The following is a 25973-nucleotide window of genomic DNA, read 5'->3' as shown; positions in this document are numbered from 1 at the left end:
TTCGGGAACTCAAATGGGTGTTCCTGGAGGAAAGGCGACGTTCTTTCCGAGGAATGCTATCGAGAAAATTTAGAGATTCGGCATTTGAAGCTGACAGCTGAACGATTTTACTGTCGCCAGTATACGAGGTGCGGCTAGAAAAAAACCAGACTGATGCTGGAAAAAACATTTATTTACAATTATTTACAATTTCATGTTATCTCCTTCAATGTACTCTCCTCCTCGGTCTCTACACCGCTCCATACGAATTTTCCACTGTTCATAGCAATGCTGCAGATCATTTTCGGTAAGTCCATACATTACTTCCGTCGCTTTTTCTTTTACTGCTTCAACAGTCTCAAATCTAGTTCCTTTCAAAGCTGACTTGACTTTAGGGAAAAGAAAAAAGTCACAGGGGGCCAAATCAGGTGAGTAGGGTGGATGATCTAAGATCGGAATGTTGTGTTTTGCCAAAAACGTCTTCACTGACAACGCACTGTGAGCTGGGGCATTGTCTTGGTGAAGGATCCATGACTTTTTTCTCCACAAATCGTTCCGTTTTCTCCGTACTCGCTCACGTAGGGTAGCCAGGACGCTAATGTAGTAATGCTGATTCACTGTTTGTCCCTCTGGTACCCAATCAATGTGCACAATCCCTTTGATGTCAAAAAAAAAAAAACAATCATCTTTGCCTTGAATTTCGATTTTGACATTCGTGCTTTTTTTTGTCGTGGAGAACCAGGAGTTTTCCAATGCATCGATTGGCGTTTAGTTTCGGGATCGTAAGTAAAAAACCACGATTCATCGCAAGTAATAACATTTTGTAAGAAGGTGGGATCACTTTCAATGTTTTCCAGGATGTCAGAACAAATCATTCTTCGGCGTTCCTTCTGTTCAATTGTGAGACACTTTGGAACCATTTTTGAACACACTTTGTTCATGTTGAAACTTTCATGAAGAATCTGCCTAACACTTTCCTTGTCAACTCCTGTTAACTCAGACACTGCTCTGATTGTTAAACGGCGATCTTGTCGAACAAGTTCACCAATTTTTTCAATGTTTGCATCAGTTTTTGCTGACAATGGTCTGCCAATGCGAGTGTCATCACTGGTGTCTTCGCGGCCATCTTTAAATCGTTTAAACCACTCAAACACTTGTGTTCGCGATAAACAATCATCGCCGTACACTTGTTGTAACATTGCAAACGTTTCACTTGCAGATTTCCCTAGTTTGAAACAAAATTTGATGTTAACACGCTGTTCTTTCTGTACACTCAACATTTTCCGACGCACAGACAAAACGTCAACTACTTAAAACAGACGCCACGGGCAGACTGAGTGCAGGAGGCAAATGAAACTCGAGCAGTGGGCGGAGCGACAGTCACGTGACAGGCCACGCGACTTTCAGCCTTATTGCATTCGTTTTATTGTTTCACCAGTACTAGTCCAGTTTTTTTCTAGCCACACCTCGTATGAATTTCAATTCCCCCCGAAGGGGGCGGGCTGGCAGCAGCTTAGTATGCCGCTCTTCAGCCTACAGACTGTGTTAAAAAGATGAAGAGAATAAATAATAAAAACAGGCGATAAAAGCGGAGACTTAAAGAGTAACATGGCGAAAAAAAAAATATCGTGGAACTTAAAACAAAGATACAGAGGGATGATAAAATACATACGAAGCAGACAGGTAAGACAATAGACAGACAATTAAAAAACACGGCGACAGTCTGGTTTCTGTTCGCAAAAGATATAAAATTCTCACCTAGCGACAGCATGGTTTCTGTTCGCAACACGAGAAAGACGAAGAACACTGAACAGTCACTGAAACACTGCACAAAAAAGTTGGCAAATGTGACATACCACAGCCGAGAGCAGGTTGGGGGAAACTAGACAGATGATGAGAAAATAAAAAAAGGGGGCAAGGAGAGGAAAAGTGAAGGGGGGGAGGTGGGAAAGGAGCCGAGGGAGGATGAGAACCCATAAGAGGGGTGGGAGGTACTGGGCAGACGCGACAGGGAATGGGGAAGGCAGAGGAGGGGAATACAAAAGGACTTGGGGGGGGGGAGAAGGCAGGTAGGGAGAGGTTTGGGGGGGAGAAAACAGGATGGAAGGGTGGGGGAGAAGGAGTCCAGGGAAAGGACAGAGGAAAGGAGGGGGGATGAGGATCAGAGTTGGTAGGAGGGATAGATGGAGGGAGAGAGGGCATCATCCGGGAGGGGGAGTTGATGGAAGCCACCTTGGGAAAGGAGAGGAAGGGTGTAGAGATGGAGGGTAGGGGGGACACAACAGTGAAGGTGTGGCAGGGGGCAGGGACGGGAGAGGAGAGGAGCAACCAGGGGGTGAAGGGGATCAAGGCGGCGGGAGGTATAGAGTATGTGGATATGTTCAAGGAACAGGAGCAGATGGGGGAAAGGGATGAGGTCATAGAGGATCTACGCCAAAATATATTGCGCGTAAGGACCGCGAAGATAAGACACGACAAATTGGGCTCATATGGAGGCATACAGACAGTCGTTCTCTCCTCGCTTTATTTGGGAGTGGGACAGGGGTGGGAATAATTAGTGACGGTACACAGTACCCTCCACCACCCACCATACGGTGGACTGTGGAGCGTTTGTGCACATGTAGATGTAGATACAGGTCGGGAATTCGTGAAATTTAAGACTGTCATAAATCAACAAAAAATACCAGTTACCGAAAGGTAGCGTTAACCACAGTAACTGTTACGACTATACACAAATACAGCTGTGTAGTGCTAGTGCGTGATTTCTCTTTGAATGTAGGACATCTAGAGTCATGGTCCGCTGCGCAGGTTGGCGTGGTTTCGTGGGGCCGCGGCTGCGCAGGCCCGTCCCGCCCGGGTGTGTACGCCCGTGTGGACACCAATCTGCAGTGGATGCGCGAGACTATGGCCGAGGTTTCGCGCAACGCCACTTCCGGCTCAACAGGCGTCGCCGCCGCCGTCTTCTGCTGGCTGCCGGCCGCAGTTCCCCATCTAGCCAGCTTGTGCGAATGTCTTGTATCCGTCCTGCTGCTCTACTGATTACTCTGTGTAGATTATTAAACATAAAAATGACCACCTCTTTTCAGACATTTATTCATTGTGACATTCAGCCAGGGAAGGAAATTGTGTTCTCATTCTGTATTTCACGCAACTCGCTTAACGAGGAAGATGGTGTGCAACATTCGTTTGGAAATCGGAGTGTTTAAATCATTTCTCAAGCTATTTCTGCGCTGTTGATTAATATTGGGATTTTGAATATACAGACGAGTTGTTAATTCCATTTAACGCCCATTGTTTCGATGACAGACCCAAAAGGGCGTAGCGGAACCCGGGAGTCGGACTTGGTTATAAATAATGGTGCTATACCAACAATACTTCAGTATGGTTGCAATCCAACACGGTTCGTAGCACTTGAAGGAGACAGTTGGGTCGGTCGTCTAAGTATTTTGCGTAAAATGGAGTAAAAAATTCGGCTGAACGCACGAAAACACAACATTAAGACGTTGTATATGTTTGTTGTGACCAATACAAAAGGAATCGCGAAAGGCTTCAGTCATCACACGTCAACTCTATGGCGTATAGTCTACATCCGTCAGTTTCAACGAATATTTGTCGGACGACATCGACAGATATTTGAGGAACTACCGTTTCATCAAGAAGTTGTAGTTGGAAGAAATAACTTTTTTGTGCTAAGAGAGTATCGTGCGGGATCAACAGTGGACATTATGTAACATCGAGGGCCAGACTATATTACAAAGTGCATTGTAAAACTGTGAGAAAAGCAAAAATTATTCCATTGCATCGTGACAGGACGCTCAGAATAAAAACCGCCTCGGTTGCGAAATTATTTAACATCAATAACGCGTTTCACCCTTTTGGGGCATCATCAGATTATGAAAAAGTAGCTGGATATGAAATCCAGCGGTCATAAAGTATTTGCGTGCACACCATAAGGACATTGTACCGCGTGCTCCGTGCGGCTCATACCACGTTTATTTTGGAAGGGTGTCAGTATTTTGTACTACTGTGACGGAGTCAGCTAGTGTGATCAAGGTCCATCTTGTACTTTATGCGTTTTCAACACGGACGGATTACATATCCAGTTACTATTATGTCCATTTTCAATTTTATGTGGCTTTATGATGAATGGGTTTTATGTCCAGCTACTTTTACAGTATCCGATGATGCTCCAAAAGGGTGAAATGCGTCACTGATGTTAAATAATTCCGCAACAAACACTGTTTTATTCTGATGTAAGAAAAGTCATTAAAATATCAAAATGCTCCTCTAGCAACCAGACAGGAACTATTTCTTCCATATGAATGTTGTATACGGCTTCGTACACAGCGGTAAAGAGACATGGGCAACAGAGTCGTAGGAAAGCAGGACAGGAGCATGATTAGCAAGCAAGTTCACACATCAAGCAGAATATTTACTTAACCTGTATTTCTTCAAACTTGTGAAGACTCATTACAATTGGTGCAGCAAGAAACGGAGTACAGATATCACAATGGCAAGAAGTAGAACTCTCTATGTACTAAAGTACGAACGAAGAAGACAAGTCCATGTCCAGGCGGTGACTGCATAGAGGGGTGGCTCAAAGCGACAGTGCGTTGAGTCACTGCCGCTGGGCATCCTATATTGTGGCGCACTGACAGTCTTGAGCCACTGGTGGCATAGGGCAGTGGACTTGCGTCATTGGGTGCACCAGATCCCACCCGACCGCTTTTGGAGTTGGACGGAAACTTGAAATCCTGTGATGAGGTACCCCAGGAAATTCTAAAGAGACACTACAGACAAGTCAAGCAAGTGAGAAAATACACTACTGGCCATCAAAACTGCTTCACCACGAATATGACGTGCTACAGACGCGAAATTTAACCGACAGGAAGAAGATGCTGTGATATGCAAATTATTAGCTTTTCAGAGCATTCACACAAAGTTGGCGCCGGTGGCGACACCTACAACACGCTGACATGAGGAAAGTTTCCAACCGATTTCTCTTACACAAACAGCAGTTGACCGACGTTGCCTCGTGAAACGTTGTTGTGATGCCTCGTGTAAGGAGGAGAAATGCGTACCATCACGTTTCCGACATTGATAAAGGTCGCGATTGCAGTTGATCGTATTGCGGCATTGCTGCTCGCGTAGGTCGAGATTCAATGGCTGTTAGCAGAATATGGAATCGGTGGGTTCAGGAGAGTAATACGGAACGCCGTTCTGTATCCCAACGGCCTCGTATCACTAGCAGTCGAGATGACAGGCATCTTATCCGCATCGCTGTAACGGATCGCACAGCCACGTCTCGATTCCTGAGTCAACAAAAAAAATGTTTCAAATGGCTCTGAGCGCTATGGGACTCAACTGCTGTGGTCATAAGTCCCCTAGAACTTAGAACTACTTAAACCTAACTAACCTATGGAAATCACACACATCCATGCCCGAGGCAGGATTCGACCTGCGATCGTAGCGGTCGTGCGGTTCCAGACTGTAGCGCCTTTAACCGCTCGGCCACTAAGGCCGGCCCTGAGTCAACAGATGGGGACATTTTCAAGACAACGACCATCGGTACGAACAGTTCGACGACGTTTGCAGCAGCATGGACTAAAGGACTTTCAGCTCGGAGACCATGGCTGCGGTTAGCCTTGACGCTACATCGCAGACAGGAGCACCTGCGATGGTGTACTCAACGACGAACCTGGGTGCACGAATGGCAAAACGTCATTTTTTCGGATGAATCCAGGTTCTGTTTACAGCATCATGATGGTCGCATCCGTGTTTGGCGACATCGCGGAGAACGCACATTGGAAGCGTGTATTCGTCATTGCCATACTTGCGTATCACCCGGCGTGATGGTATGGGGTGCCATTGGTTACACGTCTCGGTCACCTCTTGTTCGTATTGACGGCACTTTGAATAGTGGACGTTACATTTCAGATGTGTTACGACCCGTGGCTCTACCCTTCATTCGATCCGGGCGAAACCCTACATTTCAGGAAGATAATGCACGACCGCATGTTGCAGGTCCTGTGCGTGCCTTTCTGGATACAGAAAATGTTCGACTGCTGCCCTGGCCAGCACGTTCTCCAGATCTCTAGCCAACTGAAAAGTCTGGTCAATGGTGGCCGAGCAACTGGCTCGTCACAATACGCCAGTCACTACTTTTGATGAACTGGTATCGTGTTGAAGCTGCATGGGCATCTGTACCTGTACATGCCGTCGAAGCTCTGTTTGACTCAATGCCCAGGCGTATCAAGGCCGTTATTACGGCCAGAGGTGGTTGTTCTGGGTACTGATTTCTCAGGAGTTATGCACCCAAATTGTGTGAAAATGTAATCACATGTCATTTCTAGTACAATGTATTTGTCCAATGAATACCCGTTTATTATCTGAATTTCCTCTTGGTGTAGCAATTTTAATGGGCAGTAGTGTATCTTTAAAGGCACGTAATGAGCTGATCAAATGTAGCCTCGCTTTTATAGACTATTCCAGCATTCCGTTTTCTATCAGTAGCATGTAGTTTAAGTTCGAACAGTTCGTTAGTGAATATACTACAGTTTCTAGGAAAAGTACTCATGAATAGGTTGAATAAAATTCGAGCGCTTCCTACATGTTCAGAAGGACTTCATGAACTGTCTAAAAAATAAATACTCTAATACTTGTGATGAAATCGTCAGTTAAATAATCAAATGTAGTTAGACTGAACTTTGTTTTTACAACATTAATTATGTTTTGAACCCCTTCAGTGTGGAATTTTCCGAGAAGGACTTGAATATGCTATTTTTAAGAAAGTAAGAAACTGCTTACACAACTATCTCTGTCACCACTTTCCAAAGCATTTTCTCCCGACCAAATAATTAGAATTTATGAGAGCTTAATAGAAAAAAACACTCTCAGCAGCAAGTAATTCGAATTTATAATTCCAATAAGGCATTCGATTGTGTAAACTAGTATGTCCACTGATGGCGAAACAAATAATATCAAGGTAGCAATGACTGGACAAGTCCATTTATCAAAGATTAATAGCACATCTGCTCCAAAATAGATGGAAATAAAATCTAAATAAGTCACATCTTGAAATAGAGCAAAAATACTTTTGGTGGCTGAAGGCTGCTTGAATTGTCACAGAGTCTAAGTTCATTGAAGACACATTTTATAAACGTCAGATTGCCACAAGATGCTCAGAGTTAAAGTACAAACCGGATGAACAGAGTTGAAGTCCAATAGGGAGTGAAACTGTCTATGTCGTTGTAAAGCCATTTGAAGATTAGCAGGAATGTCCACAAGTCTACCAGAGTCCTCACCTCCTTGGGCGCAGTGCCACCTTCCCTTTTAAGTCTACCGCTGGCAGATCCCCTTGTAGCGGAATCAGACATGAACGGCAGCGACGTCGTGCAGACAGCTCTCGAGGGGGAATGCTCTTTGATAGAATACTTGTGGGTTCGGCGCCCGGCCCAAGAAAACTCAGCAGAAAGAGCAGCTCTCTTCTGGCCCAAGTGCTGCATTGAATGCCACTCGGTGCTAGGATACAGCTGGGCCTATTTTCGATCATGTGTCTTGTGGAAGAGAGTAAGTCTGCTTGTCCCATGAGCTATTGCTTGGGTCGCCACCTGCTGGACGATCGGAAGATGGCCGTCTGTCTTCCTCAAAATTGTCTCCTGTGTGTTAGGCATCTTCAAAGCACTGATGTTTGTTGGCTGCTCATACTGCTGGCGTTAAGCCTCGGTACAACATAAAATGACTTCAGGTTATTTGGTGGTCTGAGACTAAAAATGTTGGGTAAAAAATATAAAAAGTTCAGGAGTATTGTAAAATATGCCTTAGACAAGTAAACTACTGGCCATTAAAATTGCTACACCACGAAGATGACGTGCTACAGACGAGAAATTTAACCGACCGGAAGAAGACGCTGTGATATGCAAATGATTAACTTTTCAGAGCATTCACACAAGGTTGGCGCCGGTGGCGACACCTACAACGTGCTGACATGAGGAAAGTTTCCAACCGATTTCTCATACACAAACAGCAGTTGACCGGCGTTGACTGGTGAAACGTTGTTGTGATGCCTCGCGTAAGGAGGAGAAATGCGTACTATCACGTTTCCGACTTTGATAAAGGTCGGATTGTAGCCTATCGCGATTGCGGTTTATCTTATCGCGACTTCTCTGCTCGCGTTGGTCGAGATCCAATGACTGTTAGCAGAATATGGAATCGGTGGGTTCAGGAGGGTAATACGGAACGCCGTGCTGGATGCCAACGGCCTCGTATCACTAGCAGTCGAGATGACAGGCATCTTATCCGCATGGCTGTAACGGATCGTACAGCCACGTCTCGATCCACGAGTCAAGAGATGGGGACGTTTGCAAGACAACAACCATCTGCAGGAACAGTTCGACGACGTTTGCAGCAGCATGGACTATCAGCTGTGAGACCATGGCTGCGGTTAGCCTTGACGCTGCTTGACGCTGCGTCACAGACAGGACCGCCTGCGATGGTGTACTCAACGACGAACTTGGGTGCACGAATGGCAAAACGTCATTTTGCGGATGAATCCAGGTTCTGTTTACAGCATCATGATGGTCGCATCCGTGTTTGGCGACATCGCGGTGAACGCACATTGGATGTGTGTATCCGTCATCTCCATACTGGCGTATCACCTGGCTTGATGGTATGGGGTGCCATTGGTTACACGTCTCGGTCACCTCTTGTTCGCATTGACGGCACTTTGAACAGTGGACGTTACATTTCAGATGTGTTACGACCCGTGGCTCTACTCTTCATTCGATGGCTGCGAAAACCTACATTTCAGCAGGATAATGCACGACCGCTTGTTGCAGGTCCTGTACAGACCTTTCTGGATACAGAAAATGTCCGACTGCTGCCCTGGCCAGCACATTCTCCACATCTCTCACCAACTGAAAACATCTGGTCGATGGTGGCGGAGCAACTGGCTCGTCACAATACGCCAGTCACTACTTTTGATGAACTGTGGTATCGTGTTGAAGCTACGTGGGCAGCTGTACCTGTACACACCATCCAAACTCTGTTTGACTCAATGCCCAGGCATATTAAGGCCGTTATTACGGCCGAGGTGGTTGTTCTGGGTAGACCTACTGATTTCTCAGGATCTATGCACCCAAGTTGCGTGAAAATGTAATGACATGTTTGTCCAATGAATACCCGTCTATCATCTGCATTTCTTCTTGGTATAGCAATTTTAATGGCCAGTAATGTATGTACCGAGAAAAAGTAGTCAGGGATAGGAAAGACATACCGATCTTCAACAAATGTGTTAGAAAGCTGCTCTGAAAACTTCACTGAAGGTTTAAACGTAGCCAAACCCTCACAGATAAACAAAAATCGAAGACATCATGCGCGAAGTGTTCAGGGAATCTCCAATGCCTTAAAAATCCAAAGAAATTTTTTCATACGTTAAATCAGTAATTGGATGAAAGACATCTACCCAGGTACTGTGTTAGTAGAATGGCATAAAATCGGTGGATGACAGAGAGAAGGCTGAAATACTGAACACTTCTCTCCAAAATTATTTCAGTGAGGAAGATCGCACACATAACAAAATAAGTTCAAATGGGATAGAAAAACAACTGGAAACGTTCAAAAGACGAAAGGCGACTGGAACTGATGGGATATCTATACGTTTCTACATGGTGTATGCGAAGGAACTGTTCCCTTCTAGGTGCAGTGTACCGCCGATGGCTGGAGGAGAGAAGCTTCCCAGTGAGTGGAATAATGCGCAAGTAACTTTCTTTTATTAAGGGTTGTCGAACAAATGCATAAAATTACAGGCCTATATTGCAAAAGGTAGTATGTTGTAGAATTTTGGTACATGTTTTATGCTCCCGTATTAAGACATTTCTGAAGACCGAAAATCTCTTCTATTGGAATCAACATGAGGTCAGCAAACACAGATCGCTGGAAACCTAGTTCGTTCTGCTCATTTACGAGACTCATAATGCAGTAGATAGCGGCGCCAAAGCAGTGTTCCTCGACTTCCGGAAAGCGTTCAACTCCTTTCCTCAATGAAGCCTAATGAACAAAATACGAGTGTTCGGGATATCATAACAGTTTTGGGACTGAAGAATTTCTAGGGGACAGAACATAGCATGTCACTAGCAACGGAAATAAAGCTTCATGCGTAACAGTAACTTCGGTCGTACTTTACCGGAGTGTTATTGGACTATTAATTTTCACAATATGAACAAATGACATAGTGGATACCGCAAGAATCCACATGAGGCTTTTCGCAAATGACGTTGTTGTACACACACATGTCGACATGCTAGGAATTGTAGTGAAATGGAGGAAGACTCACAGATAACCAATGCTAAGTACGGGGACTGACCATTGAACTTCAGCATAAATGTAACGTATTACGAATAAACAGGCAGAAAGATTCATTGTTGCGTGACTACACGGTTGCAGAACAATCATTTCTAGCAGACACAGCCATCAGGCCCGCCGGGGTGGCCGAGCGGTTCTAGGCACTACAGTCTGGAACCGCGCGACGGCCACGGTCGCAGGTTGGAATCCTGCCTCGGGCATGGATGTGTGTGCTGTCCTTAGGTTAGTTAGGTTTAAGTGGTTCTAAGTTCTAGGGGACTGATGACCTCAAAAGTTAAGTCCCATAGTGCTCAGAACCATTTTAACCATTAGAACATCCATCAGTTAGAGGTGGGGGGTATGCTCTTGGAGCTGTTTAAAGGGGAACGATCAGATAAACCTATTCATTATCCAGGCTGAGATTCATTGGAAGACTCCTCAGGAAGTGTAGTACGTCCACGAACTAGGTAGCTAACCAAACTTTCGTTCGATGAACACTCGAATATTGCACATCACACTAGGATCGGTAGCAGTTAGAACTGATAGAAGAAATGGGGAGAACCCAAAGAAGAGCAGCACGTTGCGTCACAGATTCTTTAGTAAGCTCGGAATCGTCAAGGAGGTGCTTATCCAAGTGCACTTGAAAGGGTCCTATAGTCCCCTTTCATTATCATTTTATTTGCTTTCCACTGCACATTGCATCCTACAGAACAATTCGCGTGTTTTCGTTGCTAAATTTCGTACCAGAGAAGACTGAGCTATGATTTAATCTAGCCGTACCCTATTTCTTTCTACGACTTGCAAGCATCATATTGCTGCAATGTTGGTTCTTTTCAGACTTGTAAATGCGTTTATAACGCCATTATAAGTCTTCTCATGACTATGATTACACAACATGTTTATCCCTTGTTCTCCTATTCCAAAAGTCTCTGGCACGCGTGAGTGATTGAATGTGGGTGTGTGTAATTTTGCTGTAGGGTGGTTTAGTCTGCTGCAACCGGTGTTAGGTTGGTGGTGGAAGACTCATCTCTGGGCTTTCCTGGCCACGGAGTTGTGTGGGAGAAGTTTTGGTGTGAGATGGGCAGTCTGCTTCCAGTTCTCCGAGGGTCTGGAGCCGTGGTCTCTCCGAAGAAGAGTGAGTTGTTTTAACCGCGTGGCGCGTTGTCTCATAGCAAGAGGGGAGCTCCGCGTTTTGTCTTATAAAGATTGTTTTTCTGGGTCGCAGCAAGGAATGCAAGGCTTTTGCAGACTTTCAGTTTGATTCCTAATGCAGATTTTGATCCGTAAGAAGAATGTAGCAGAAAGGTGTTGCATATGTTGAAGCGATCCCACGTGGGAAGTGCCTCCTCGGTTCAGGTTGAATGTTTGTGTGCCTGCGACTGCGTGTGTATAGATTCTCATCTTTTCCGAATCTTGATAATTTTTGGCTCTTTGTGAATTTTCTTTGTTTCATTATTATATGTGCGTTGGAAACCATCCACGTGGCTTAGTTATATTTTGTTGGCTCTCTGCCATTACCCTTTGTCTATTCAAATGTGTCCTCTGTAAAATGTTAATTTTTCGCGGCTGCATCGTTTAATGTTGCTAAAATTTGGCTACGGTACGTAGAAATTGTGTCTCTGTTAACCACGTGGCCACACGAGTTAACTGTGAGCCTAACGTTCCCGTGTTCTCCCCATCTCTGTCCTAGAGTTTACTTATTGCTCTTAGAAAGCCCTCAATACGTTGATCGTCGACTGCAATTAATTGAAAATGCCAAGTTTATGATTTCTATCTTAAAAGAGTGAAAATTTTAGTAGAAACATTTTACTGAATTTGCAATACTTCTAGTTTTACGTAATTTTGGGCAGTCATTTTAAGTTCTTTCTCGGCATTTTAAGGCCCGTTTTAGACAATTTTTTGTCGCAACATAAGCACTATGAGCATATTTGTATAGTCATGAAGTACACATTATACAGGGACAGCCCGTCATATGTTATCGTCGGTAAAAATTGCTGACTAAAAATACAATTTAGTGGCTTCCAGAAACCCCGTGACGACTTTAGAGTCCATGCCACGTTTTCACCACGTCAGTTAAAACTGCATCTACGCCTCAAACCGAATATTACGTCCATGTTTTACATGCTTAAATACGATAACTTTGATCCTTTGGATCTCGGAAGCAGATAACCATACCGAAAAAAAAAATTCAACGTTCCCCGAGAACATTATCTTAAGATAAAACGATAAAACTTCCGATGATTATCCATAAACAGATATTATAGAATTGGCCAGCCCCTCAACTGGTACTTTTGGTATTACATATTCTTGGTTTTTCGGTTGTATCTTAATAATGGATAAAAATTTTCGAAAATGGAACAATGGCGTTTTTAGATGTGTGTCTAAAGAGCGCAGAGTTAAAATTTGAGCCATTTTGTATGGTCAGTTGTTAAGATAATTGCGGCCCACAGTGTAAAAACGGCTAAAAGCGATTTTGCGGTTTTCTGCATAATTACGGCTAATCTGAATCTCTGAATTTCAGTAACGAATAACGATATCGAAAAAGTTTCGACGTTGCCAGAGACTTTCATTTTCAGAACAAATAGTAAGTATTTCGACGATCTGCCACGAACATAAATTATAAAAGTGGCCATCCCTATAATTGGCACTGTTTCTAGGGATTTTCTCAGGAACCACCAATGAACAAAATGGTGCTTTTGTAAGCCGCGAGAGGTCCACCTTAAGCAACACGTCATGCAAAAGACCCAACCGATTTACTCAATTTACCTGGTTTAGAGGAATTGTGCTATGTTTAAATTTTGACCCAGTGGTGTAGGATAGCTACAGTATGCCCGTTTGCCCGTTCTTCCGACAGGCATACATATGATCGCTAGACCAAGAACTATCCAAAACTTTGACTCCTTATCTCCGTGATCAACAAAAACCCGAGGTATGGTCTGCTATTTTGGAAGGTATTGGCACCGTGCACTGTCGAGCATGGATCGATTGTCAATAGCAATGGTCCTAAACACTTTCTGGGGTACGCCAAAAGTTACTTCTACGTCCAAAGATTTATCTCCATTAAGATTAACATACTGGTCTGATGCTCCTTACTCACGTCGTTTGTTCGTTAGGCCAATGTATTCAAGTGTACTACTGAAAATCTTCCGGAAGTCAGCGAGAATTATGGTATTAAATCACGCGTGATATGGAATTATTCAAGTCTAAACGCTCACCACGCTAGAAATATGTGTTACTGAAACAGGATTATCACAAGTGATACAGAATGTGGTCACTACCAGACTTAAGTGACGACTGATTTTGTGCCACTATGCATTTCACAATCAGTTCACCTTTCTCGTAAGCGTTTCAGGCACCTTCCGTTCCATTTAAACGTCACAATACTGGCAACTGTTTCGTAAAACATCAATTTCAATTTAATTAAAAGTAGTAATAATTCAGAAAGTATGTGTTCTTGTAGTTTTCAGTCCAAAGACTGGCTCGACGCCGCTCCCCACGCTAATCTATCCGTGCAAGCGTCTTCACGTCCCTCTATTACAAAACTGACGATTCCTTGATGCCTCAGAATGTTTCGTGTCAACAGATTATTTCTTTCAGTCGAGTTGTACCATCAATTTCTTTTTTTTCTCGTATACGTGTCAGTTCGTCAGCATTAGTTATCTTTTCTACTTTTCAGCATTCTCTTGTTGAAACACATTTGGAAAGCTTTTATTCTTTTCTTGGCTAAAGTAATTGCCCCCCCCCCCACCTTCATTTCCTCAAAAGGCTCCACTCTTGACAACTACCCTCAGAAAGGGCTTCGTAACATTTTAGTTTATATTCTGTCAGCCGGCCGGAGTGGCTCTTCTTCGTCACAGTGTTCATTCCGCCTAATTACTGAAGTATCCATATTTCTTCAAATCCGACTACAAGCAACTGAATTTTTTTTATATAAGGAAATCAGTTTGCGTATTTTTTCCATATGAGTCAATACTGTAAATCACGAATTTTTCTTTGTTTTGCATCATTGTTAGATTCCCTGTGTCGTTATTGAGACAGTTAACAATTTCATTTATGATTCTTTTTTTTTTTTTTTTGAGACAGGGACGAAACGTTTAGATATCATTTTATACAGGGCGATTGAAAATTTCATCCTGAGTTTCGGAAGATGACTCAGTAAATGACGTCAGTGGATAGAGGATCGAAGTTTCAATACGTAATAAGTGCTGTGGCGTATTTTCTGAGCGCCTACTAGGGAGTAGACGTGTCGTGACATGTAGATAAGTAATGTGCTTCGTATTGTTGAGCTGAATTACTTAACGCCTCCAAAAAGGGAACGTAATGAACAGATTTCCCAAGCTGTCTGTTGTGTTGCGCACTGTATACGTTGTAGGCACATTTTGATATTTACGACGTCATGGACTGAGACAATATTGAGCTCCCGTAATGTCAGTTAAGGGCTGCGCAAGATGTATCCAAAATAACACCAGTCTACTCTCTGTGTGTCCTGTGCTTTCCGCACAATTGTCTTCCGAAACCCTTGTGATTTCCATGTTTCTGTAGCCCTGAAGAAAGACATTTGTGGCCACCTATTTGCTTCGGACTAAGAGCTGCGCGCCTGTGTTCGATCATGGTTCCGTAGGCACCCGAAAACATTTTTCCGTCAGGGCATTGACCGTTATGTCTCACAGTAGGGTAAGTGTATTAACAGTTACGTCTGTTACTTTTGGAATAATAAAGAGTTTAAGTATGTTTTTCCATCGGACTTTCAGCAAGGGTGTTTCAACAACAGTGAACACTGGCCAGCGATAACTTCATTATATTATTTCAGGATGAAAACTATACCTAGGGTACAGAATCCTAAATTGAGTGCCATCAGATAAGAAACTATTGGTTGTGAACCTATTACTTCTGCTTTGTTAACATAAACAAGGCTTCAGAAGCTGTGACATGGTCGTGAATGGAGCAGTGACCCTAAAATGTAGACTAAATTTCTTTTATTTCACATCTATGTTCACAAACCTGTAGGTCCTCATACAACCGGTTTCGGTCAGCAATGACCATCTTGAAATCTGTTTTTTACAAAGAATGTCCTATTATACTGGAGCCAACGTGGCATCGTCAAATGCTAAATGCATATCCAGTATATTAGGAAATATTTCTTATAAATTGTTGCCCGAAAACGGTAGTCTGAGGATCTACAAGTCTGTGACCATAGACGTGAAATAAAATAAATTTATAAGCAAGTCTATCCGCCTGGATAATCGAGTGCGTTAAACGTCGCTTCTAACGTGTCTCGCATCGATTTCGCCTCGCGGATTAATGGTGATGGTCGGTGAGCCGGTGAGCCTGGATGTGAATTTTAGGCTGTTTCCCACATTGAACAAGATAAATACCGCGCTGGTACCCACGTCCTTCTCACAAGGCAACGGTCCAATCCGACATGAAGAAACCTGCCCTGAAATTTTTTATACAGAGAGGATACACCGAAAGAAACACATTGTCAAAACTGAGACACGTTGCTAGTATTGAAAGAAAAGTTTAAACTTGCAAAATTTGCAGCTCGGCAGGCGGCTGGAGTAATGTATACCTCCGCCACAGCTGCATCAGACAAGACGACCGTAATTTGTAAAGCGAATTCCAGTTACCATTGATAGTTTCACAGACACAGTTCTTCTCTGTTACCGATTGGTCTAAACTGCAACTCACTTAACGTTTATAATAATTAGCAGTTGCCTTTGTAATATTGCTACACAATACAGATTGTTGTTGTGGTCTTCAGTCCTGAGACAGGTTTGAAGCAGCTCTCCATGCTACTCTATCCTGTGCAAGCTTCTTCATCTCCCAGTACCTACTGCAACCTACATCCTTCTGTATCTGTTTAGTGTATTCGTCTCTTGGTCGCCCTCCACGCTGCCCTCCAATAACAAATTGGCGATCCCTTGATGCCTCAGAACATGTCCTACCAACCGATCCCTTCTTCTAGTCAAGTTGTGCCACAAACTTCTTTTCTCCCCAATCCTATTCAATACCTCCTCATTAGTTATATTATGATCTACCCATTTAATCTTCAGCGTTCTTCTGTACCACCACATTTCGAAAGCTTCTCTTCTCTTCTTGTCCATACTAGTTATCGTCCATGTTTCACTTCAATACATCGCTACACTCCATTCAAATACTTTCAGAAACGGCTTCCTGACACTTAAATCTATAATTGATGTAAACAAATTTCTCTTATTCAGAAACACTTTCATTGCCATTGCCAGTCTACATTTTATATCCTCTCTACTTCGATCATCATCAGTTATTTTACTCCCCAAATAGCAAAACTCCTTTACTACTTTAAGCATCTCATTTCCTAATCTAATTCCCTCAGCATCACCCGACTTAATTTGACTACATTCCATTATCCTAGTTTTGCTTTTGTTGATGTTCATCTTATATCCTCCTTTCAAGACACTATCCATTCCGTTCAACTGCCCTTCCAAGTCCTTTGCTGTCTCTGACAGAATTACAATGTCATCGGCGAACCTCAAAGTTTTTATTTCTTCTCCAAGGTCGGCTTCTACCAGTTTTTCCATTCGTCTGTAAGGAATTCGCGTTAGTATTTTGCATCCGTGACTTATTAAACTGATAGTTGGGTAATTTTCACATCTGTCAACACCTGCTTTCTTTGGGATTGGAATTATTATACACTCCTGGAAATGGAAAAAAGAACACATTGACACCGGTGTGTCAGACCCACCATACTTGCTCCGGACACTGCGAGAGGGTTGTACAAGCAATGATCACACGCACGGCACAGCGGACACACCAGGAACCGCGGTGTTGGCCGTCGAATGGCGCTAGCTGCGCAGCATTTGTGCACCGCCGCCGTCAGTGTCAGCCAGTTTGCCGTGGCATACGGAGCTCCATTGCAGTCTTTAACACTGGTAGCATGCCGCGACAGCATGGACGTGAACCGTATGTGCAGTTGACAGACTTTGAGCGAGGGCGTATAGTGGGCATGCGGGAGGCCGGGTGGACGTACCGCCGAATTGCTCAACACGTGGGGCGTGAGGTCTCCACAGTATATCGATGTTGTCGCCAGTGGTCGGCGGAAGGTGCACGTGCCCGTCGATCTGGGACCGGACCGCAGCGACGCACGGATGCACGCCAAGACCGTAGGATCCTACGCAGTGCCGTAGGGGACCGCACCGCCACTTCCCAGCAAATTAGGGACACTGTTGCTCCTGGGGTATCGGCGAGGACCATTCGCAACCGTCTCCATGAAGCTGGGCTACGGTCCCGCACACCGTTAGGCCGTCTTCCGCTCACGCCCCAACATCGTGCAGCCCGCCTCCAGTGGTGTCGCGACAGGCGTGAATGGAGGGACGAATGCAGACGTGTCCCCTTCAGCGATGAGAGTCGCTTCTGCCTTGGTGCCAATGATGGTCGTATGCGTGTTTGGCGCCGTGCAGGTGAGCGCCACAATCAGGACTGCATACGACCGAGGCACACAGGGCCAACACCCGGCATCATGGTGTGGGGAGCGATCTCCTACACTGGCCGTACACCACTGGTGATCGTCGAGGGGACACTGAATAGTGCACGGTACATCCAAACCGTCATCGAACCCATCGTTCTACCATTCCTAGACCGGCAAGGGAACTTGCTGTTCCAACAGGACAATGCACGTCCGCATGTATCCCGTGCCACCCAACGTGCTCTAGAAGGTGTAAGTCAACTACCCTGGCCAGCAAGATCTCCGGATCTGTCCCCCATTGAGCATGTTTGGGACTGGATGAAGCGTCGTCTCACGCGGTCTGCACGTCCAGCACGAACGCTGGTCCAACTGAGGCGCCAGGTGGAAATGGCATGGCAAACCGTTCCACAGGACTACATCCAGCATCTCTACGATCGTCTCCATGGGAGAATAGCAGCCTGCATTGCTGCAAAAGGTGGATATACACTGTACTAGTGCCGACATTGTGCATGCTCTGTTGCCTGTGTCTATGTGCCTGTGGTTCTGTCAGTGTGATCATGTGATGTATCTGACCCCAGGAATGTGTCAATAAAGTTTCCCCTTCCTGGGACAATGAATTCACGGTGTTCTTATTTCAATTTCCAGGAGTGTATTCTTCTTGAAGTCTGAGGGTATTTCGCCTGTCTCATACATTTTGCTCACCAGTTGGTAGAGTTTTGTCAGGACTGGCTCTCCCAAGGCCGTCAGTAGTTCTAATGGGATGTTGTCTACTCCCGGGGCCTTGTTTCGACTCAGGTCTTTCAGTGCTCTATCAAACTCTTCACGCAGTATCATATCTCCCATTTCATCTTCATCTACATCCTCTTCCATTTCCATAACATTTTCCTCTAGTACATCGCCCTTGTATAGACCCTCTATATACCCCATCCACCTTTCTGCTTTCCCTTCTTTGCTTAGAACTGGGTTTCCATGTGAGCTCTTGATATTCATACAAGTGGTTCTCTTTTCTCCAAAGGTCTCTTTAATTTTCCTGTAGTCAGTATCTATCTTACCCCTAGTGAGATAAGCCTCTACATCCTTACATTTGTCCTCTAGCCATGCCTGCTTAGCCATTTTGCACTTCCTGTCAATCTCATTTTCGAGGCGTTTGTATTCCTTTTTGCCTGCTTCATTTACTGCATTTTTATATTTTCTCCTTTCATCAATTAAAATCAGTATTTCTTCTGTTACCCAAGGATTTCTACAAGTCCTCGTCTTTGATTCTCTGCTGCCTTCACTACTTCATCTCTCAAAGCTACCAATTCTTCTTCTACTGTATTTCTTTCCTCCATTCCTGTCAATTGTTCCCTTATGCTCTCCCTGAAACTCTGTACAACCTCTGGTTTAGTCAGTTTATTCAGGTCCCATCTCCTTAAATTCCCACCTTTTTGCAGCTTCTTCAGTTTTAATCTACAGTTCATACCCAATAGAATATGGTCCACATCTGCCCCTGGAAATGTCTTACAATTTAAAACCTGGTTCCTAAATCTCTGTCTTACCATTATATAATCTATCTGTAACCTGTCAGTATCTCCAGGCTTCTTCCATGTACACAACCTTCTTTTATGATTCTTGAACCAAGTGTTAGCTATGATTGAGTTGTGCTCTGTGCAAAATTCTACCAGGCAGCTTCCTCTTTCATTTCTTAGCCCCAATCCACATTCACCTACTAAGTTTCCTTCTCTCCCTTTTCCTACTACCGAATTCCTGTCACCCATGACTATTAAATTTTCGTCTCCCTTCACTATCTGAATAATTTCTTTTGTTTCATCATACATTTCATCAATTTCTTCGTCATCTGCAGTGCTAGTTGGCGTATAAACTTGTACTACTCTATTAGGCGTGGGCTTCGTGTCTATCTTGGCCACAATAAGGCGTTCGCTATGCTGTTTGTAGTAGTTTACCTGTACTCCTATTTTTTATTCATTATTAAATCGACTCCTGCATTACCCCTATTTGATTTTGTATTTATAACCCTGTATTCGCGTGACCAAAAGTCTTGTTCCTTCTGCCACCGAACTTCACTAATTCCCCCTTTACCTAACTTTAACCTATCCATTTCCCTTTTTAAATTTTCTAACGTACCTGCGCGATTAAGGGATCTGACCTTCCACGCTCCGATCCGTAGAACGCCAGTTTTCTTTCTCCTGATAACGACATCCTCCTGAATAGTCCCCGCCTGGAGATCCGAATGGGGGACTACTTTACCTCCGGAATATTTTACTCAAGACGCCATCATCATTTAGCTATACAGTAAAGCTGCATGCCCTCGGGAAAAATTACGGCTGTAGTTTCCCCTTGCTTTCAGCCGTTCGCAGTACCAGCACAGCAAGGCCGTTTTGGTTAGTGTTACAAGGCCAGATCAGTCAATCATCCAGACTGTTGCCCCTGCAACTACTGAAAAGGCTGCTGCCCCTCTTCAGGAACCACACGCTTGTCTGGCCTCTCAACAGATACCCCTCCGTTGTGTTTGCACCTACGGTACAGCTATCTGTATCGCTGAGGCATGCAAGGATGGAGGCAATGCAGATAGCTGAGTTAATTTTCTTTGGGTGATTTTTTGGTATATGGTGATAATATCATCTGTCTTTGTGCAGCGTTTCACAGTAATATGGAACCCAGTTAATATTTTCAGCCTTGCTAAGATAAAATATGCTGAATGTGGTATGCAATCTAAATTATTTACTTCTCCTGAAAACCTACATATGTGTTTTTTATTTCATACATTCTAATGATGTCAACATTTTGTTAGACATTATGGAAACAATAGAAGAAACAGGAAATAATTTGACATCTTGGGTTGTCGGGTGTTCTGCCGGATATCAGCGACGTACTTGCACGATATTTCGGTCTCGTAGCTCGTGGCCTTCATTAGGTGCAACCTGAGACTACTCCCCGAGTGGACCTGGTCCTGTATTTATGCCTATGGCCTTCCCCCTCCACCAACGGCTGCAGGCGCTTCCTCTGTGGTCCGCGCCCATTCCCTGCGACCTGCTGGAGCGTTGCTGCTCCGTTTTCCGTCCGCTGCGGTTCTAGGTGTTCCCTCTGCGGTCCGCGCCCACCAAACCCGCTCGTGGGGGTTTCATCTACGGTCTGGGGTACCAAGCGTTCCCCCTGCGGTCCGCGCCCGCTCACCACGACCTGTTGGAGCGTTGCCGCTCCGTTTTTCGTCCACTGCGGCTCTGGATGTTATCTCTGCGGTCCGCGCCCACCAGTCCCACTTCTGGGTGTTCCATCTTCGGTCTGGTGCGCCTGGCAGTCCGTCAGGGGCTCGTTTACCATCTCCATGTCTCTGGTTCTTCTGTTTGTGTAGTGTTGCAGCTGGCCCCGTTGCTCCTTTAACAATTCCAGAGCCGGATCCCAGGCTCTGCTTAGCTGATACCCTGTGTGTGTTCATAAGATCGTCAGCCATTTTAATTTCTATCGATTCTCTTATAACACTGTCCCAAAATCTGGGTGTTTGTGCTAGAATCTTGGTATCCTCATACTTCATGGCATGGTCTAGTTCTAGACAGTGTTCAGCAATAGCTGACTTAGTCACCTGTCTTATTCTAGTGTGCCTGTGATGTTCTTTGCACCTGATCTCCACAGTTCTTGTCGTCTGGCCAATGTAGGACATGTCACATTGACAAGGATATTGTAAATCCCTGGTTTTTGTAACACCGGGTCGTCCTTGACACTCCCCAGCCGTCCCCCGATCTTGTTGGATGGACAGAAAGCACACTTTATATTGTGTTTACGGAGGATCCTACTGATTCTGGCAGAAATAGAGCCAGCATAGGGCAGATATGGCACCTTCTTTGCTTCATCTTGGTCTTCTTCAGGAACCTGTGGTATAGTGGCTGGTTGGAGTGCCCTCTCAATTTGTCTGTCCGTGTATCCATTCTTGGAGAAAACTGTTTTAAGACGTTCTATCTCTATAGGTAGATTCTCTTGGTCTGACAGGGCACGTGCTCTGTGGACCAAAGTCTTCAGAACCCCATTCTTCTGTGCAGGGTGGTGACAGCTGCTGGCCTGCAGATATAAATCAGTGTGTGTTGGTTTTCGGTACACACTGTGGCCAATTGATCCACCTGCTTTCCTCTGGACTAGTACATCCAGAAATGGCAGCTGGCCATTCTTCTCCAGTTCCATGGTGAACTTGATATTAGGGTGGCATGAGTTAAGATGTTCAAGACACTCATTGAGCCTGTCCATCCCATGTGGCCAGATCACGGAGGTGTCATCCACATACCTAAAGAAGCATGTGGGTTTAAATGTGGCTGTCTCCAATGCCCTCTCCACAAAACTCTCCATAAAAATGTTGACAACCACAGGGGACAGTGGGCTGCCCATTGCTACACCTTCAGTTTGCTCGTAATATTGATTTCTGTACAGGAAACACGTGGATGTCAGTGTATGACTGAACAGGTCCAACAGAGCACCGTCAAATATCTCTGCAATTAGTTCTAGTGAGTCCTTCAGTGGGACCCTGGTGAACAGCGATACCACATCAAAACTAACCATGATGTCCGAATCTGTGATGTGCAGTTGCTTGAGGCGTTGCAGGAAATCTTCTGAGTTGCGGATGTGGTGAATACATTGCCCCACATATGGAGACAGGAGACCTTTCAAGTACTTGGCTGTTGTGTACGTAGGTGCCCCAATATTACTGACAATAGGACGTAGGGGCACGCCCTCCTTGTGTATTTTAGGTACACCATACAGTCTAGGTGGCACTGGCGCCTTTTCCGTAGTTGTCTGATGATCTTATCGGGCATACCTGTTTCCTTCAAGAGAGCACTAGTCCTCTTGGCCACCTTGTCCGTGGGGTCACACTCCAGAATTCTGTATGCAGGGTCCTCCAGAAGTTGACGTACTTTCTCGTCATAATCCACCCACTGCAAGATGACAGTGGAGGTCCCTTTGTCTGCTGGCAGTACCACAATGCTGTTGTCTTCCCGTAGATTCTTGAGTGCAAGCCTCTCCTCGGTTATGATGTTCGAATTCGGCGGCCTGACCTTGGTGAGGGCCCTGCAGGTCTCTCGGCGGACTTCCTCTGCCACATTAGGTGGAAGTGTGGCTGCAACTTGCTCTACTGCACTGACGAAACCTGAAACAGGTACGTTTCTATGGGTCGTAGCAAAGTTGAGACCCTTGATGAGCACCTTTAAGGTTGTATCATCAAATTGTATGCCACTCAGATTCGTCACAGTGCGTGTCTCTTCCATCTGCTGTGCTTTCTTACTCATGCGGTCAAACTTTGCAGATTGGCAAGATGAGGCATTCCTTCTAGCACACTCAGCTAAAGACCAGGAGGCACGGTCTACCAGTCCCAATCTTCTCTTGTTAAGGAGGCTGCCTTGTACAGATGAATGTGTAACAGCTCCCTGGCCACAACATCTAGCCTGTGGCGCATATCTCGAATCCTCTCTCTCACCAGTACCATGCTGGCTCTGCGTTTTATCTTGTTCGCCGCTCTGGAGATGATGTGATGTTTAATTCTGGCAAATACTGGTACCACTTCTCCAACTCGACACCTCAGCAAAAAACTGAGAGAACTCAGCATCTTCCCTTTCTTCTGCCGTAGATTGTCCAGCTTCTTGATATTCTGATACATCTCCTCCCTGTAGAGACTTTTGATGTAACTGTTCAGGCTTTCCCGGCGATCTAATGACATCTTGGGTTATCGGGTGTTCTGCCGGATATCAGCATCGTACTTATCGTACTTGCACGATATTTCGGTCACGTAGCTCGTGGCCTTCATCAGGTGCGACCTGAGACTACTCCTCGAGTGGACCTGGTCCAGTATTTATGCCTATGGCCTTCCCCCTCCACCAACAGCTGCAGGCGCTTCCTCTGTGGTCCGCGCCCATTCCCTGCGACCTGCTGGAGCGTTGCTGCTCCAGCAGTCGGAAATACATAAGAATTAACTATTTTTGAGCGCGAAACATTTTCATTGTTGCAGGTGTATCGTAAGCAAAATTCGCGTTTGTTCACTTTGGACTTGGCGCTACACGGCGCTAGTCCTTTTGTCACGGAAGTATCTGCTTAAGTATTCGCCGGATTGTGAGCTAGGCAGGAAGGTCGGTACAGAACACTGTTATAAGAGATAATTAATTGAAACCCTCAGCTGCCGATAGGAGTTGTTGATATACCTCCATGGGGACAGCAGAAAATGTGTGCCCCGACCGGGACTCGAACCCGGGATCTTCGGATCTTCCGCTTACATGGCAGCCGCTCTATCCATTTGAGCCACCGAGGGCACAGATGAATAGCGCGACTACAGGGACTTATTCCTTGCAGGCATCCTGTGAGACCCACATTCGCACCTGTCCACAATCTACATACGTAATGTACCTAATAGATATTTGCCCATCCATTCAGTACTCGTGCACACTAAGGCGACGATTCCCGTAAGAGTTGGGGCAACCTGTACACATTCGCACAGACGAAGGTCAATGGCTGGGTAGCCTTTAACTATACAGGGTGGTCCATTGATCTTGACTGGGCAAAATATATCACGAAATAAGCGTCAAACGAAAAAACTACAAAGAACTAAACTTGTCTAGCTTGAAGGGGAAACCAAATGGCGCCATGGTTGGCCCGCTAGATGGCGCTGCCATAGGTCAAAATAGGAACCCCCATTTTTTTTTATTACAGTCCACTGTGACTGCGCAAACTTTCACTTCACCATGACAGAATCAATTCAATAACCGTCCTTTGATTGCTGTGGAAGTCGTTCACAAGGCAGTTCGTTTAAAAGCTTCGCATAGGCAATGCTGGAAGCAATGAATAAATGTATCACCACCCTTTCTTGCGGATGTGTTTTGACTTTATCTTCCATGAACCGTTCTATCGTATGAATCCTCTGTCGTGATTTAACGTCATTGACACTGAATTTTAACGGGAGCCTTCTATACGAATATGTGATTGCATTCGTTACTCACAACACGTCCAACACGTCTGGCTGAATCGGCGTAAAAAGCTGTGGTGCACACACCGGTGCACAGCCGATGTTTACACGTTGCGCGCAGTCACTGCCGATGGTAGACTAAATGCACGCGTGTTCGAAGGAATGTCACATCGTACTTCTTAATAACCCAGACACTACTATTTCGAAACTACAATTGTCGGCCCATAACTGTAGGATCTTTTATTGCTCTGGGGATGGCTCCTCGGAACTACAACAGGTGAAGTATTAGTTCACTTTATCACACCAGTGGTAAAAGGACATAGCTTGATACAATCCTTACAGGAGTGCTTGATAATTTACAACTGTAATTGACAATTGAAGTATCATTTGATGCACTAATAAACTCTTTTCTTGAAGTACAATGTTCCACATTTACAAAAGTACGTTTCTTTCTGAGACTTTTAAAATACTATTTCTGCTCGATGATGTTGACTGCTTCAGTGGAGGTCACGATCTGGGGGTGGTACAGTACTTCCATGCTCGGCTCTACGCGTGTTGACGTCCTTCCGAGGGCACTGCGGCGGTGAGAGAGAAGGCATGTATTCTACAGCCTCTCTCATTCGTCATTGCGGATTGCAACGATATATCACTAATGTCTGTTGTATCGATGTGTGTTGTCGACTTTGGTATCATGCCATTTTCTTCGATCGATTGGTCGATGTCACAGTAATGGAGTTTGACATCATATTCTTTTTGGACAGCAATAGCTTTTTACTATATCAAGCGTAGGTGTTTTCCTTCACAATCAACAACAACGTGTAAATGTGTCCATGAATCATAAGCACAATATTTTCTTCCAGTAAATTGCTTTTCTTTGAAGCCATCGCTGGAAGTTATTAAGCCTACAACACAGAATAGAGGGCCGCGGTCTGGGGCGCCTAGCCACGGTTCGCGCGGCTCCCCCCCCCCCCCCCCCACCCCGTCGCATGTTCGAGTCCTCCCTTGGGTATGGGTGTGTGTGTTGTCCTTAGTGTAAGTTTAAGTTGGATTAAGTAGTATGTTAGCCTAGGGACCGATGAGTCACCAGTTTGGTCCCATTGAACTTACCACAAATTTCCAATTTCCAGAGTAGAGGCTGCAACAACCAAAGTATTATTATGTTGCGTACACGCTATTTGGCTCTGTGGCTTCAAAAGTGTGTCGAATAAAGAAAACTCTCCCACTCAACTAAATTCAAAACAAAATAGTTGTTAGTTTCGGACAGCTTTGTGGACG

The 25973-nt window shown here is 44.9% G+C and overlaps 1 protein-coding gene across 1 annotated transcript in view; it reads left to right on the top strand.

The window, feature by feature from the left end:
• LOC124775179 (transmembrane protease serine 9-like) overlaps positions 1 to 25973 on the top strand; it is a 236125-nt gene that overhangs the window by 44908 nt on the left and 165244 nt on the right. The window contains exon 3 of the mRNA XM_047250019.1: positions 2788 to 2981. Within this exon, the coding sequence (XP_047105975.1) occupies positions 2788 to 2981 (194 nt within the window). The remainder of the gene's footprint in view (positions 1 to 2787; positions 2982 to 25973) is intronic.

This window comes from Schistocerca piceifrons, chromosome 2, assembly GCF_021461385.2.
Source record: "Schistocerca piceifrons isolate TAMUIC-IGC-003096 chromosome 2, iqSchPice1.1, whole genome shotgun sequence".
Lineage (NCBI taxonomy): Eukaryota > Metazoa > Arthropoda > Insecta > Orthoptera > Acrididae > Schistocerca > Schistocerca piceifrons.
This window is presented reverse-complemented; position numbering and strand designations above follow the sequence as displayed.